Source organism: Mustelus asterias, chromosome 1, assembly GCF_964213995.1.
Source record: "Mustelus asterias chromosome 1, sMusAst1.hap1.1, whole genome shotgun sequence".
NCBI classification, from domain to species: Eukaryota; Metazoa; Chordata; class Chondrichthyes; order Carcharhiniformes; family Triakidae; genus Mustelus; species Mustelus asterias.
The window spans coordinates 165398702-165412403 of NC_135801.1; the positions used below are offsets into that span (position 1 = coordinate 165398702).

The 13702-nt window shown below is 45.5% G+C and overlaps 1 protein-coding gene across 1 annotated transcript in view; it reads left to right on the forward strand.

The window, feature by feature from the left end:
• myo5b (myosin VB) overlaps positions 1 to 13702 on the forward strand; it is a 298879-nt gene that overhangs the window by 108371 nt on the left and 176806 nt on the right. Inside the window, exons 3-4 of the mRNA XM_078222329.1 lie at positions 11142 to 11313; positions 13030 to 13174. Of these exons, the coding sequence (XP_078078455.1) occupies positions 11142 to 11313; positions 13030 to 13174 (317 nt within the window). The remainder of the gene's footprint in view (positions 1 to 11141; positions 11314 to 13029; positions 13175 to 13702) is intronic.

Consider the following 13702-nt stretch of genomic DNA (forward strand, 5'->3'; position numbering starts at 1 on the left):
TTAAATCAAAGCCCCACTTTCTTGTCCTGGCAGGTGTAATTGATCCCACCTGTCTTTGAAGATGAGACATCAGCTATCAGTGTCCGAGCCAGCACTACCACCAAAAAGAGTTTGTTGTGCTTTTTAGGCATATTAGTTGCCCCATTTTCCTTCATAACATAGAAACATAGAAGATAGGAACAGGAGGAGGCCATTTGGCCCTTCGAGCCTGCTCCGCTATTCATTACAATCATGGCTGATCATCGAACTCAATAGCCTAATCCTGCTTTCTCCCCATCACCTTTGAACCCATTTGCCCCAAGTGCTACATCCAGTCGCCGCTTGAATACATTCAATGTTTTGGCATCAACTACTACTTGTGGCATTGAATTCCACAGGCTCGCCACTCTTTTGGGTGAAGAAACGTCCCCTCACTTCCGTCCTAAATGGTCTATCCTGAATCCTCAGACTATGACCCCTGGTTCTGGACACCCCAACCATTGGGAATATCCTCCCTGCATCTATCCTGTCTAGACCTGTTAGAATTTTATTAGAATCTCTGTGAGATCCCCCCCGCATTCATCTGAACTCCAGCAAAAACAATCCTAACCTCGTCAATCTTTCCTCATACATGAGTCCCACCATCCCCGGTAAACCTTTGCGCTCCCTCGAGAGTAAGAACATCCTTCCTCCGAAAAGGAGACCAAAACTGCACTCATAACAGTGATAGATTTATGAGAATACATAGAAGAGTACATAGAATCCCTACAGTGCAGAAGGAGGCCATTCTGCCCATCGAGTCTGCACCGACCACAATCCCACCCAGGCCCTATTCCCGTAACTCCACATATTTACCCTGCTAATCCCCTGACACAGGGTCAATTTAACATGACCAATCAATCTAACTGGCACATCTTTGGAGTGTGGGAGGAAAACGGAGCACCCGAGGGAAACCCATGCAGACACGGGGAGAATGTGCAAACTCCATACAGACAGTCACCCGAGGCCAGAATCGAACCTGGGTCCCTGGCGCTGTGAGGCAGCAGTGCTAACCACCGTGCCGCCCCATATTGATGAAGAACTTTAGGTACCCTGAGATCACCAAAGGCACTACATCAATGCAAATTATTTTCTTTCTTTTCTCTTGGAGCATTGGTGTGACGGCCAGGTGGAATAATCTTTGACAAATATAATTGTTTTAAATGGAAGTTTGTAAAACCTTGTAATGAAAATGCAGACTGGTCAGCATGAGGGTAAGTTTTTCAGATGTATCCCTTCAGTCTAAAATTCAGGAGGTGTTGAGTTGAGAAAATTGAGGGTGAAAATAAATGCAGCTAAGCCAGGAAGGTCGATCGAGCCTATCTAAAAGTAAAGTTTATTTATTAGTCACAAGTAAGGCTTACATTAACACTGCAATAAAGTTACTGTGAATTTCGAAATTTAGTTAATGAAGAGGTGCAGGATCTGGAGAGTAATTTGTAGAAGGGATAGAGATGTATGGTATTTGAATATCTATCTATGTTGAAGCTGACACAACGGGTGCCAGGGAAATGAAATCCATCAAAATAGAGTTATAAAAATAGGTGTGTGGAAGCTAAACAATTTATTTATTACTGTCATAAGTAAGCTTACATTAACACTGCAATGAAGTTACTGTGAAAATCCCCTAGTCACCACACTCCGGATACTGAGGGAGAATTTAGCATGGCCAATGCACCTAACCAGCACATCTTTCGGACTGAGAGAGGAAACCGGAGCACCCAGAGGAAACCCACACAGACACGGGGGCATTGTGCAGACTCCGCACAGATGGTGACCCAAGCCAGGAATCGAACCCGGATCCCTGACGCCATGAAGCAGCAGTGCTAACCACTGTGCCACCGTGCTGTTCCAGTCAGATTTAAAGATCCCAAACAAAGCATTAATTTACTCTTCTATTTTACGTGTTAACTAACTGCTACCATTTTCTTAGATTGCATTCGTTCTCACACAGTTTTCCTGTTATCTTTTGAAATAATTTCATGCCGGTGTCTCGGTGTCCTAGATTAGTGCAGAATTGGAGTTAGCCTTGTATGTGTTTGGCTTTTGCCTCTTTTGTTGATTATTTAAAAATGTTGAGGTCTGTGATTCCAACTGCTCTGTAAATGTTAATTTACAAGTGCTGATTAAAAATCAGTTTCCAGCTTTATTGACTCAGCAATGCAATACTTGGGAAGAATGGTTTGCAAGCTGCAATTTAAAAAATGAAAGAATGGAAAGTAAGTTTCACATTGACAGTTGCTTGTTCTACCATATTAGTTGTGAAATGGATCTTTTTTATGGTTTTAAAGGGGAAATAAAGACATGTGGGTTCATATACTGTCCTTTCAGTATATGAACACACTGTTTGTGATTTATATAAACGATCTGGAAGAAGGTGTAACTGGGGTGATCAGTAAGTTTGCGGACGACACGAAAATGGCTGGACTTGCAGATAGTGAGGAACATTGTCAGAGGCTACAGAAGGATATAGATAGGCTGGAAATTTGGGCAAAGAAATGGCAGATGGAGTTCAATCCCGATAAATGCGAAGTGATGCATTTTGGTAGAACTAACGTAGGGGGGAGCTATACGATAAATGGCAGAACCATAAAGGGTGTAGATACGCAGAGGGACCTGGGTGTGCAAGTCCACAGATCCTTGAAGGTGACGTCACAGGTGGAGAAGGTAGTGAATAAGGCATATGGCATGCTTGCCTTTATAGGACGGGGCATAGAGTATAAAAGTTGGGGTCTGATGTTGCAGTTGTATAGAACGTTGGTTCAGCCGCATTTGGAATACTGCGCCCAGTTCTGGTCGCCACACTACCAGAAGGACGTGGAGGCTTTGGAGAGAGTGCAGAGGAGGTTTACCAGGATGTTGCCTGGTATGGAAGGGCTTAGTTATGAGGAGAGATTGGGTAAACTGGGGTTGTTCTCACTGGAAAGACGGAGGATGAGGGGTGACCTAATAGAGGTGTATAAAATTATGAAAGGCATAGATAGGGTGAACGGTGGGAAGCTTTTTCCCAGGTCGGTGGTGACGTTCACGAGGGGTCATAGGTTCAAGGTGAGGCGGGGGGAGGTTTAACACGGATATCAGAAGGACGTATTTTACACAGAGGGTGGTGGGGGCCTGGAATGCGCTGCCGGGCAAGGTGGTAGAGGCAGACACACTGGGAACGTTTAAGACTTATCTAGATAGCCATATGAACGGAGTGGGAATGGAGGGATACAAAAGAATGGTCTAGTTTGGACCAGGGAGCGGCGCGGGCTTGGAGGGCCGAAGGGCCTGTTCCTGTGCTGTTTTGTTCTTTGTTCAAATCTAGTACCGAGGCTTATGTCTCTCTGAGTGTGACATTCTACATGAGGAGGAGCTCTGGTAGTCCCAATCCAGTTTCTAATGTGTATTAGCCACCGTGCAATACTACTCATTGGGGGTGATTTTGAGTCTGCATTGACATCAGCGTAAACGGCGACATGGGCCCAAAATCCCACACAAGTCGGGAAACGAGATTATCATCTGCAAGATCTCATTTCCTGATTTTCTCCAGCCCTCGCTGGTGATATAATGGCTGGGCAGGAACCTCATTTCCATATGTTTTAATAAATTTCAATCTAATTAAAGGGCTTCCTGGCCACGTGATGCCCCACACTGAATGTTCTTGTCTTGCTGACATGATCTCACATTGGCGAGGTTTACGACAGTTGTATAAAAACGGGAATCAGCCGAGGAGAGCTTGCCAAGGTAAATGTAGCCCCGGGGCAGAGGGACATACATGGTACAGGTTGGCAGTGCCACCTGAGATTGGCAGTGCTTGGTCAGGGGTGGGTTCTACGAGGACCCCCATGAGGGGGAGGGGGGGGGATGGTAAGGGGGGAGGGGAAAGAGTGCCCCCAATACTTGTGTGGTCGTGGGGGGAGAAAGCCCCGATGCCTCCATGATGGGATGTGTTACCTGATGTTTTGGGCAGAGGGATATCCGTGGGGGGTCGGGGCAGTTATTTTCAGTGCTGTTTAGGACACCCTTTAAAGATGGAACCCTGATTTCTGTGGAGCCTGTCTTGCTTACTCCATCAGGCCTCACCCAACCAAAGTGACACATAGAATTATAGAATCCCTACAGTGCAGAAGGAGGCCATTCAACCCATCGAGTCTGCACCGACCACAATCCCACCCAGGCCCTATCCCCGTAACCCCACATATTTACTCTGTTAATCCTCCTGACATTAAGGCCAATTTAGCATGGCGAATCAACCTAACCCGCACATCTTTGGGCTGTGGGAGGAAACCCACCCAGACACGGGGAGAATGTGCACACAGTCATCTGAGGCCGGAATTGAACCCGAGTCCCTGGTGCTGTGAGGCAGCAGTGCTAACCACTGTGCCACCTTGCTGCCCCCTGTATAAACACAAACCACGCCCCCCAATGTTTTGTGCACTGGATGTCAGAAAATCTGGTCTGAAATCTCAGCCGTGTACCAGGAGTGATTCGTAGAATCCCTACGGTGCAGAAGGAGGCCATTCGGCCCTCGGGTCTGCCCCGCCATTCAATGAGATCATAACTCCAATTTCCCACCTTACCTCCATAACCCTGATTCCCTTGATGAGTAAAAACCTTGTCTATGAACATACATAATGGCCCAGCCTCTACAACCCTCTGTGGTAAAGAATTCCACACAATCACTATCCTCAGAGAATAAATTCCTCCTCACCTCTGTCTCAAATGGGCTATCCCTTACTCTGAGATCATGCCCTTTGTTTCCCCTTGTGGGGGACTTTAGGACCAATCTCCCAGGATCTACCCTGTCAAGTCCCCTGAGAATTCTATCTGTCTCAATAAGTTACCTCTCATTCTTCTAAATCTTAATGAGTACAGGCCCAGTGAATACACGCCAGTCTTAAGTCAGAATCTGATACATTAGGAGCGATCTTACCGGCTCGACCCGCCAGTCAATCGGTGAGGTGAGCCTGTAAGATCGGGTGAAAGGCAAAAAATAGCGATATTACCAACACACATCTGCTGGAGTAATCAGTTTCGTGCCCAGAAAAGGCGCAAAATTGATTTCAATGTTCAAAACTTAATTTAGCTATCATTAGTGAGTCCCGGACGCTATCCTCCCAGCTCACTTGGACTTGCCTCCTCATTGGTCGAGGTCCTCACCAGTGAGGATCATGTGTTGGGCTCACCAATTGGGACCAGACATAATGGCCTCGCTGGTGGGACTGGAGGCCATTGAAACCCCCGGGTGGTTGGGGGCAGGGTCAGGCAGTGCTCCTTGGGCAGTGCCAGCCTGCCAACCTGGCACAGCCCACTGGGCACCCTGACACTGCCCACTGAGCAGTGCCAAGGGGGCAGGTCCTGAGGAGGGCTGGGCCTGATCGAGTAGGGGCTGAAGAGGGGGGACAGAGCCAAGGGAGGAGGGAAGGGGGGAACTCTGCATCAGGAATGCGAGCAGGAGGGTGGCGATTGGGTTGAGAGGGGTAGTAGACTGTGAGTACACTGTGAATACATAGTGTACTGGGTGATCGGGGCACGTTACAGTGGTGCCTCTAGAGCTCAACAGCCAGCTTCCGAGAGACATTAGGCTCCTCCCCTCCCCCTACTGGCGAGGATCACGTTGTGGCTCTTTTTTTACTAAGTGCTGATTGTGGGGGTGGGGAGAGAAAGCCCCGATATGATTGCGACTGGGTGTTTGCTCAAAAATGGGCATGATTCTCTCCAATTTTCACGCTTGTTCGGCACTTACTGTTTTGTTGGTAAGATAGCCCCCTTAACAAATGTTGGTAAAGTTTGGCCCATTAGTTGTCAGTTGCAGTCGGAAAGACAAATAAGATAGATAGTATGAGATATTGAGCCAAATCTTATTAAGAAATGGCAGAAGGGGCAACTTTGAGCCTGCAAGCTCTGTCTACAGCCAGGTCAAGGACTCGCTCCACTTAATGCGTGAGGGTTCTGAGCTTGGGCATGACTCCAGCTGGCTGCGTCTGCTGCCACCTGTTGTGGTTGAGTTTGTCCTGCAATGAAACAAAGAGGAAGTGTGTGGGTGGGAGTGTTGACATTTAAAATGGTGGTGAGCAGTGCCGGGCGTGGGGCTTGAGTGGAAGCTGGAGTGTGAGGAGCACAGCAGCTACTGGGGAACATGGTGATTGTGGGAGGGAGGAGGGAATCTGGTGCCTGCAGTTGGCAAAAGCCAAGGTGGCTGCATGAGAGAAAGGGTTGGGTGTGCTAGGGGGTCCGGTGGGAGACAGAAGACGGTTCACTTACTCGGGTTGAGTGAAGAAGATCATTCATGTTCTTCTGGCACTGCTGCTCCGTCCTCTTCTGAAGTGCACTTGCACTGAACAGGGCTGCCACTGAATCCTAGGTGGGGGCTGTCTCCTGGAGTGGGGGTAGAGGGTGTCCTGCCTCTGCTCCGCTTCATCAAGCTTGTGAAGGCCGTCTCAGAAATGCATGGTGCTGCCTTCTTGCCTGCCATCTCCTGCAGTTGTTGTGGAACAAATGCTGGGGAGCCGTTTATATGGAGCTCCCCAGTGCCCGCAGCAGTTAAGTGATTGCGGGGTGGTGAATCAAAGGGAATATGCTGCAGGAACTGCGTGATACTTGTGGACATAAAAATTATTACTAATGAGGCACAAGATTTGGCCTGAAAATCTGTTGCCACCATTGACAGGAATCACTCCATTTTTCACGCTGGAACCAACACTGTTGTTTTTTGGTAAGATTTCGCCCAGAGAGTTGGTTCTGGTGAGAAAAACGGCATGTTACAGCCCATCATTTGTGTGAACCTAATTACGTCAATGGTGAGGGGCAGTGAAAATCGGGGCGAGATCCGCAACTTCCGGGGTTTCGGCGGATCCTCCCGTGATGGCAAGTGTGGGCTCAAGCTCGCTTCCACAGGATTATTACGACACGGTGGCACAGTGGTTAACACTGCTGCCGCACAGTGGTTAACACTGCTGCCTCACAGCGCCAAGGACCTGGGTTTGATTCACGGCTTGGGCCACTGCCTGTGGATCTGCACATTTTCCCCGTGTCTGCGTGGGTTTCCTCCAGATGCTCCCATTTCCTCGCTCAGTCCAAAGATGTGCGGGTTAGGTGGATTGGCCATGGGAAATTGCCCCGTAGTGAGAGAGGGACTAGCTAGGATAAATGTACGAGGTTGTGGTTGGTGTAGTTTCGGTGGGCCGAATGGCCTCCTTTGCACTGTAGGATTCTATGATTACACAGGTTCAGTGGGTGTACTCTTCAAAGGTTAAGAGTTGAGACACATTATTGAGACAGAGTAAGGAGTGTGCAAGACCAGCCACAGAGTGCTTGATGCTGATCCTTGAGGGCAATTGAGAAAGCATTTCATTTCACAACCCAACTTTTACTTATTGATTTGTATATAAATACAATATGCCTGACCATCAGAAATGGTGATATAATGGAGCATATACTGAATATGCTTGATAGGAGGCTGAGATATGAGGCAGGTTGAAAAAATTAATGGACTACATTTTCCACTCATTTACTATGGGTGGATGAATAATGCTTAGACCCCATGAGCTTATTATTCACATACATGTATGCACTTGTTCCAATTTTGGGACCAGTGCCTATTCTCTCAAGTTCACTTCCATAAGCTGGTCTTGCAACCCTAAGACCTGCAGAGTTATTTTATTGCTAAATATCTCATTAACGTTGGGGTGTAACAACCAGACTCCTCTTGGGGAGGGAGTTCCAGGATTTTGACGTAGCGACAGTGAAGGAATGGCAATATATTCTCAAGTCAGGATGGTATGTGGCTTCGAGGGCAATTTGCCGGTGGTTGCACACACAAGAGCATGTGTTTGCTGCTCTTGTCCTTCAAGGTCGTAGACGTTACAGGTTTAAAAGGTGCTGTTGAAGGTACCTTGGTGAGTTGCTGAAGTGCATCTTGTAGATGGTCTAGTTGGACCAAGGAGCGGCACAGGCTTGGAGGGCCGAAGGGCCTGTTTCCTGTGCTGTACTGTTCTATGGTACCCACTGCTGCCAATGCATGTTGGTGGTGGAAAGGGTGCCAGTTCAGTGTGCATCTTTGTCCTTGATGGTGTCAAATCTCCAGTGTTGTTGTTGCATTCTTCCATGACTCCTGACCTGTGCCTTGTAGACACTAGACACAGTTTGGGGAGTCAGAAGGTGAGTTGCTTGCTGCGGAATTCCCAGCCCCTTATCTGCTCTTGGAGCCACAGTATTCATATGGCTGGATCAGTTCAGTTTCTGGTCAATGGTTGTACACCTCCTGCGCTTGGTCTGAGCACCTTTTGCAGTCCTGGTCACCACACTATAGGACGGATGTGATTGCATTGGAGAGGGAGCAGAGGAGATTCACCAGGATGCTGCGTGGGCTGGAGCGTTTTAGCTTTGAGGAGAGGCTGGTTAGGCTGGGACTGGAGTTGTTTTCCTTAGAGCAGAGAAGGCTGAAGGGAGATCTGATCGAGGTATTGATAGAGGAGCAGTGGCGAAGTGGTCACTGGACTGGTAATCCAGAGACCCAGAGCAAGATCCCACCACAGCTGATGGTGAAATTTGAATTCAATAAAAATCTGAAATTAAAAGTCTAAAGACGACCATGAAACTATTTTGATTGTTATAAAAACCCATGTGGTTCACTAATGTCCTTTAGGATGTAAATATGCTGTCCTTACCTGGTCTGGCCTACATGTGACTCCAGGTCCACAGCAATGTGGTTGACTCTCAAATGCCCCTGAAATGGAGAGCAGTTAGGGTCAGGCAATAAATGCTGACCCAGCCAGCGACACTCCCATCCTGTAAGATGAATATAAAAATAATTATGAGGGACATAGGGTAGATAGGAAGGCACATTTCCCCTTAGTAGAGGCATCAGCAACCAAGGGAGGGCATAGATTTAAGTTGAGGATCAGCAGATTTAGAAGGGATTTGAAGAAAAGCTTTTTCACCCAGAGGGTATTGGGAATCTGGAACTCACTGCTTAAAAGGGTGGTAAAGGGGGAATCCTCACAATATTTGAGAAGCATTTAGATGAGCACCTGAAATGCCAAAGCATACAAGGCAAAGTGCTAGAAAATGGAATTAGAATAGATAGGTGCTTGATGGCTGGCGCAGACACTATGCACTCTTTTTGGTGCATTTGATTTGTGCTTTGGCCGTGCTAAATTCTCCCTCAGTGTACCCGAACGTGTGCCGGAGTGTGGCGACTAGAGGATTTTCATAATAACTTCATTGAATGTTAATGTAAGCCTACTTGTGACACTAATAAATAAACTTTAAAAACTTTAAACTTTTTGTACTGTAAAATTCTGACTCTGAAGTAATGTAAGAAGTCTCACAACACTAGGTTAAAGTCCAACAGGTTTATTTGATAGCACAAGCTTTCGGAGCACTGCCCCTTCATCAGGCGAGTGTCCGGCATCTCCACATCCTGAAGTAATGGCCAGGGAGGGTGATTATGGGATGGGGTGGCACAGTGGTTAGCACTGCTGCCTCACAGCACCAGGGACCCGGGTTCGATTCCCGGCTTGGGTTACTGTCTGTGTGGAGTTTGCACGCTCTCTCCATGTCTGCGTGGATTACCTCTGGATGCTCCAGTTTCCTCCCACAGTCTGAAAGACGTGCTGGTTAGGTGTATTGAGCGGAACAGGTGCTGGAGTGTGGTGACTAGGGGAATTTCACAGTAACTTCATTGCAGTGTTAATGTAAGCCTTATAACTAGTAAATAAACTTTTAGAAAGAGTCTAGGGTTTGAAGTTTATGGCAGGAACTGAAATGGATGGTGTTTCATCTTAAATTGGAAAAGCTTTTAGTTTATCCCCAACTTGATGTTGAGAAGTGATTATGGCTTCTTTGAAGTTAAGGATTGTGGTGGTAGAGGTGCAGAGCTAAGAGTCTATTTTTTGTTAAATAGGTTTCTGCAATACACAATTCACCCATACCGTTGATTTCTGTGTATATTCCTTCCTGTAAAGTAGCATATATCAGAAAATATGTCTATTTCTGGGAACAAAATCTGTTCCAAATGAACTGTCAAAAATCAACATTTTCAGAGAGGAGCAGTTACCTCAGGTATCACCTGGAAAATAAATTTCATAAAAGTGTGCTGTGTATCCACTTCTAAAATTACCGGCACACTAATGATGGCATAGCACTAGGTTTCCAGCAGGATGGTGCAGTAATGTGTTACTAGATAGTTGTACTCGTCGGGTATTATTCTGCTGGCTGTAAAGTTGTGTAAAAATGATCACGCGAGTCTGTACGTTTCCAGTAAGCAAACGTTTTATTCAGCATATCCTGGGAGAGATCAGATCTATCCTGGTTACTTTCCCAAGAATCTCCCAATAATGCAAAGTCTGTGCCACACTTTTATCATCCTTGATTCTAGCAAAGCAAAGCACTATTTGGTACAGCCCTCAATCGTTGATGTTGCTTTGGGCATACACATCACATTACTTAATCAACGAGTGGGATACTTGGTGCTGCAGATGTCCCCTGTTATCTCAGCATTTGGTCTCGGGAGATTTGCTCACATCTTAGGACTAATAACTCCCTGTCTCTTGTTAACACCTTGTCTACCCATGTTGTGATGGCCCTTAAGTATTTTTGGTTTGTGATTTGTAGTTGGTTCCCACAGTGCTGTGACATATGCCTACACTGTTGGCTATATTTCCCATCATTCCTAGAATGAGTTCTCATAAGTACACTTGTCTATTCTAAAGCTATTATTTTTTAAATTAGTTAATGGGATGTGGACGTCACTGCTGGGCCAGAATTTATTGATGCAGAATTTATTGTCCATTCCTCATTGCCTTTGAATGGGCATTTAAGAGTCAACCACATTGCAGTGGATCTGGAATCATGTATGCCAGATCAGGTGAGGATGGCAGATTTCCTTCCCTAAAGGACATGAGTGAACCATCATTAGACTTTTAATTCAATTTTTGATTTTTTTCAATTTAAATCTGCCATGGTGGGATTCAAACCTGGATCCCCAGAGCATTACCCTGGGTCTCTGGAATACTAGTCCAGTGACAATGCTGCTATGCCCTTGCCTGCCCATTAATGTGTGCCTTGATATGAAATGTTACTCCACTTAAACTGAATGTGCTTTTTGTTCCTCTATGTTTTCTGTTTATTTTCTGCAGCCACTTGAGTATCCCATCAACTCAAAGGCAGAGCAGTTGCCTTTCCTGCGCAACCCTGATATTTTGGTTGGTGAGAATGATCTGACTGCTCTCAGTTATCTTCATGAACCTGCAGTGCTCCACAACTTAAAGGTCCGCTTTCTGGAGTCCAATGCTATATACACTTATTGCGGTGAGTAAAAGAAATAGCAATCAGAGCGAGTGTGACTACGAGGTAGGCTCTCTGTTGGTGCAAGTAAGATCAGGCACTGTGCCATGAAAAATTGAAATGTTCACAATGTCACACTGTAGATGCATGAATTTAGTTGGCGATTTTTAAATCAGGCAGAGATGTCACATACAAGCAAATTATTTTTCATCCCCTCAAATGACTCGCCTGAGTTTATCTAGCAATTATGTGAGTCATTGTTTACCAAAAAAGTCATATTTTAATCCGCTGTTTGGTGAATCAGCTCTACTCTGCACGTATGGTATTCGAAGCATCCCAATTTGCCTTGGGTTAGGAAGGAAATAATTGAGAGGTATTTCAACTTCTAATTGCAATCAAGTGACTCAGGCTTTAAAGTGGGCTGGGATTGATTATGGGTGAGGGCACAACTGCTGTTACGAATAGTCAAAGAGCTTGCCGCATTTCACTCTCGAGGCTCATAATGTTTATTTATGTTCCTGGACTAGTAATCCATACACATGGATTAAGAATCTAGATCATATCAAATCCCACAATGGTGACCCGAGAATGTGAATTACATTTTTGCAAATAAATCTGGAGGTTTAAAAAGAAAGCTGCCACCTGTAAAACTAACCTTGAAATTTTTGTCTTGTCACTAAACTCCAACTGTTTCATTTATGGGAAAGAGACATTCCATCCTTGCATGTGTATGTTATCAAGATTTTCAATGCATTTTGGGTTACCAAAAAAAGCAGAAGTGAGAAGCCTTAATTCCTGCTTCTGTTTGGTGTTGGATTTGGGCAAAGGGGGTGTGCAGTCTTGTCTCGCATGTGTTTTAGACAAACCCCTGCCCAGGAAGCTCCCTACACGTGGCAGTTACAGTTTAGTGGAACAAGAGGCATTATTGTCTCACACTCTCGGTGTTGCTAACCAGGGTGGATCTAGCAGATTTTGGTGTTCATTCAGAGATATGCATGTATCCTTTGTAGATGTCAGGTGGCTTGATTTTAAAGTTTATTTATTAGTGTCACAAGTACGCTTACATTAACACTGCAATGAAGTTACTGTGAAAATCTCCTAGTCGCCACACTCCGGCACCTGTTCGGGTACTGAGGGAGAATTTAGTATGGCCAATTCACCTCACCTGCACATCTTTCGGACTGTGGGAGGAAACCCATGCAGACACAACGGGGGGGGGAGCATGCAGACTCCGCACAGACGGTGACCCAAGCCAGGAATTGAACCTGGGTCCCTGGTGCTGTGAGACAGCAGTGCTAACCACTGTGCCAGCCCCATGTTTTTATCCGCGTAAACTGGCTTGTAATTGATGATGCCTTTGATTCATGTGTTAACAAAATGAAAATGTATCTAAGAAAATGACATTGTGTTGGATCTTGCCAATGCTGCACAATAAATTTTAACAACAAATAGAGGATCGCTAAAGCAGCACTAACAGTGACCTCTGTTAAAACAAATTAAGACATTTTCAGTCAATATGTAATTTCCTTCTATTCAGAAAAGTACTTTAAACCATTAAGGGTGGAAATACCATCTCTGGAACTAAAACATTTATCCATTCTTGGGCCTAGTGTCTCTTTAGATCTGTCTAGTCAGCAGCCAGGGACTATTCTGGCTTATTAGACTGGAGGAGGTAAGAGTTGAAAATGACTGTGCACACTTGATCTTTAAATGTGTCATAGTGACCTTCTGTGTTTCTAGGTATTGTCCTGGTTGCTATCAATCCCTATGAACAGTTGCCAATTTATGGAGAAGATGTCATTCATGCTTATAGTGGACAGAACATGGGGGACATGGACCCCCATATCTTTGCAGTGGCCGAAGAAGCATACAAACAAATGGCCAGGTGAGTGATTTCATGCAAATTGTCGTTGACTTTCTTACCTAGTGTCATGAGGAAAGGAAAATAAAATACCAGTATCAAACATTTTTAATACCTCTGAAAAAGAACGATAATATGAGCTGCTGTTGGATACAAGTAGTATAATCAAACTCCTGTTCTCTCAATGTGATACTGATGCTTTGCAATCTAACATTTGAGGGCATTGTGAGAATTGAAGAGAAATAGAAGAAGATGAAGCTACCTTATAATGCCTGATGTTATAAAAGAATATTAGGGGCAACTTTCAATTGGATGATAACCTGGTGGAGTGGCTCACTCTCCTGATGTAAAATCCAATTGATTTTCATTCCTTTGAAAATATGATGGATCCTGTAAAGGTTACCAGCCGGATGCCCCTTGGGATCAAGGATAAATTGCATCCGTTCTGGGATGGCCGGTTAGTCCCAATGCGTGATCTGCAGATTCCGCCACATATGGATGAGTTGTTTGGAGGTTTCTGCTCTCTCTCTGATGCCTCGACTTTACCTCTGT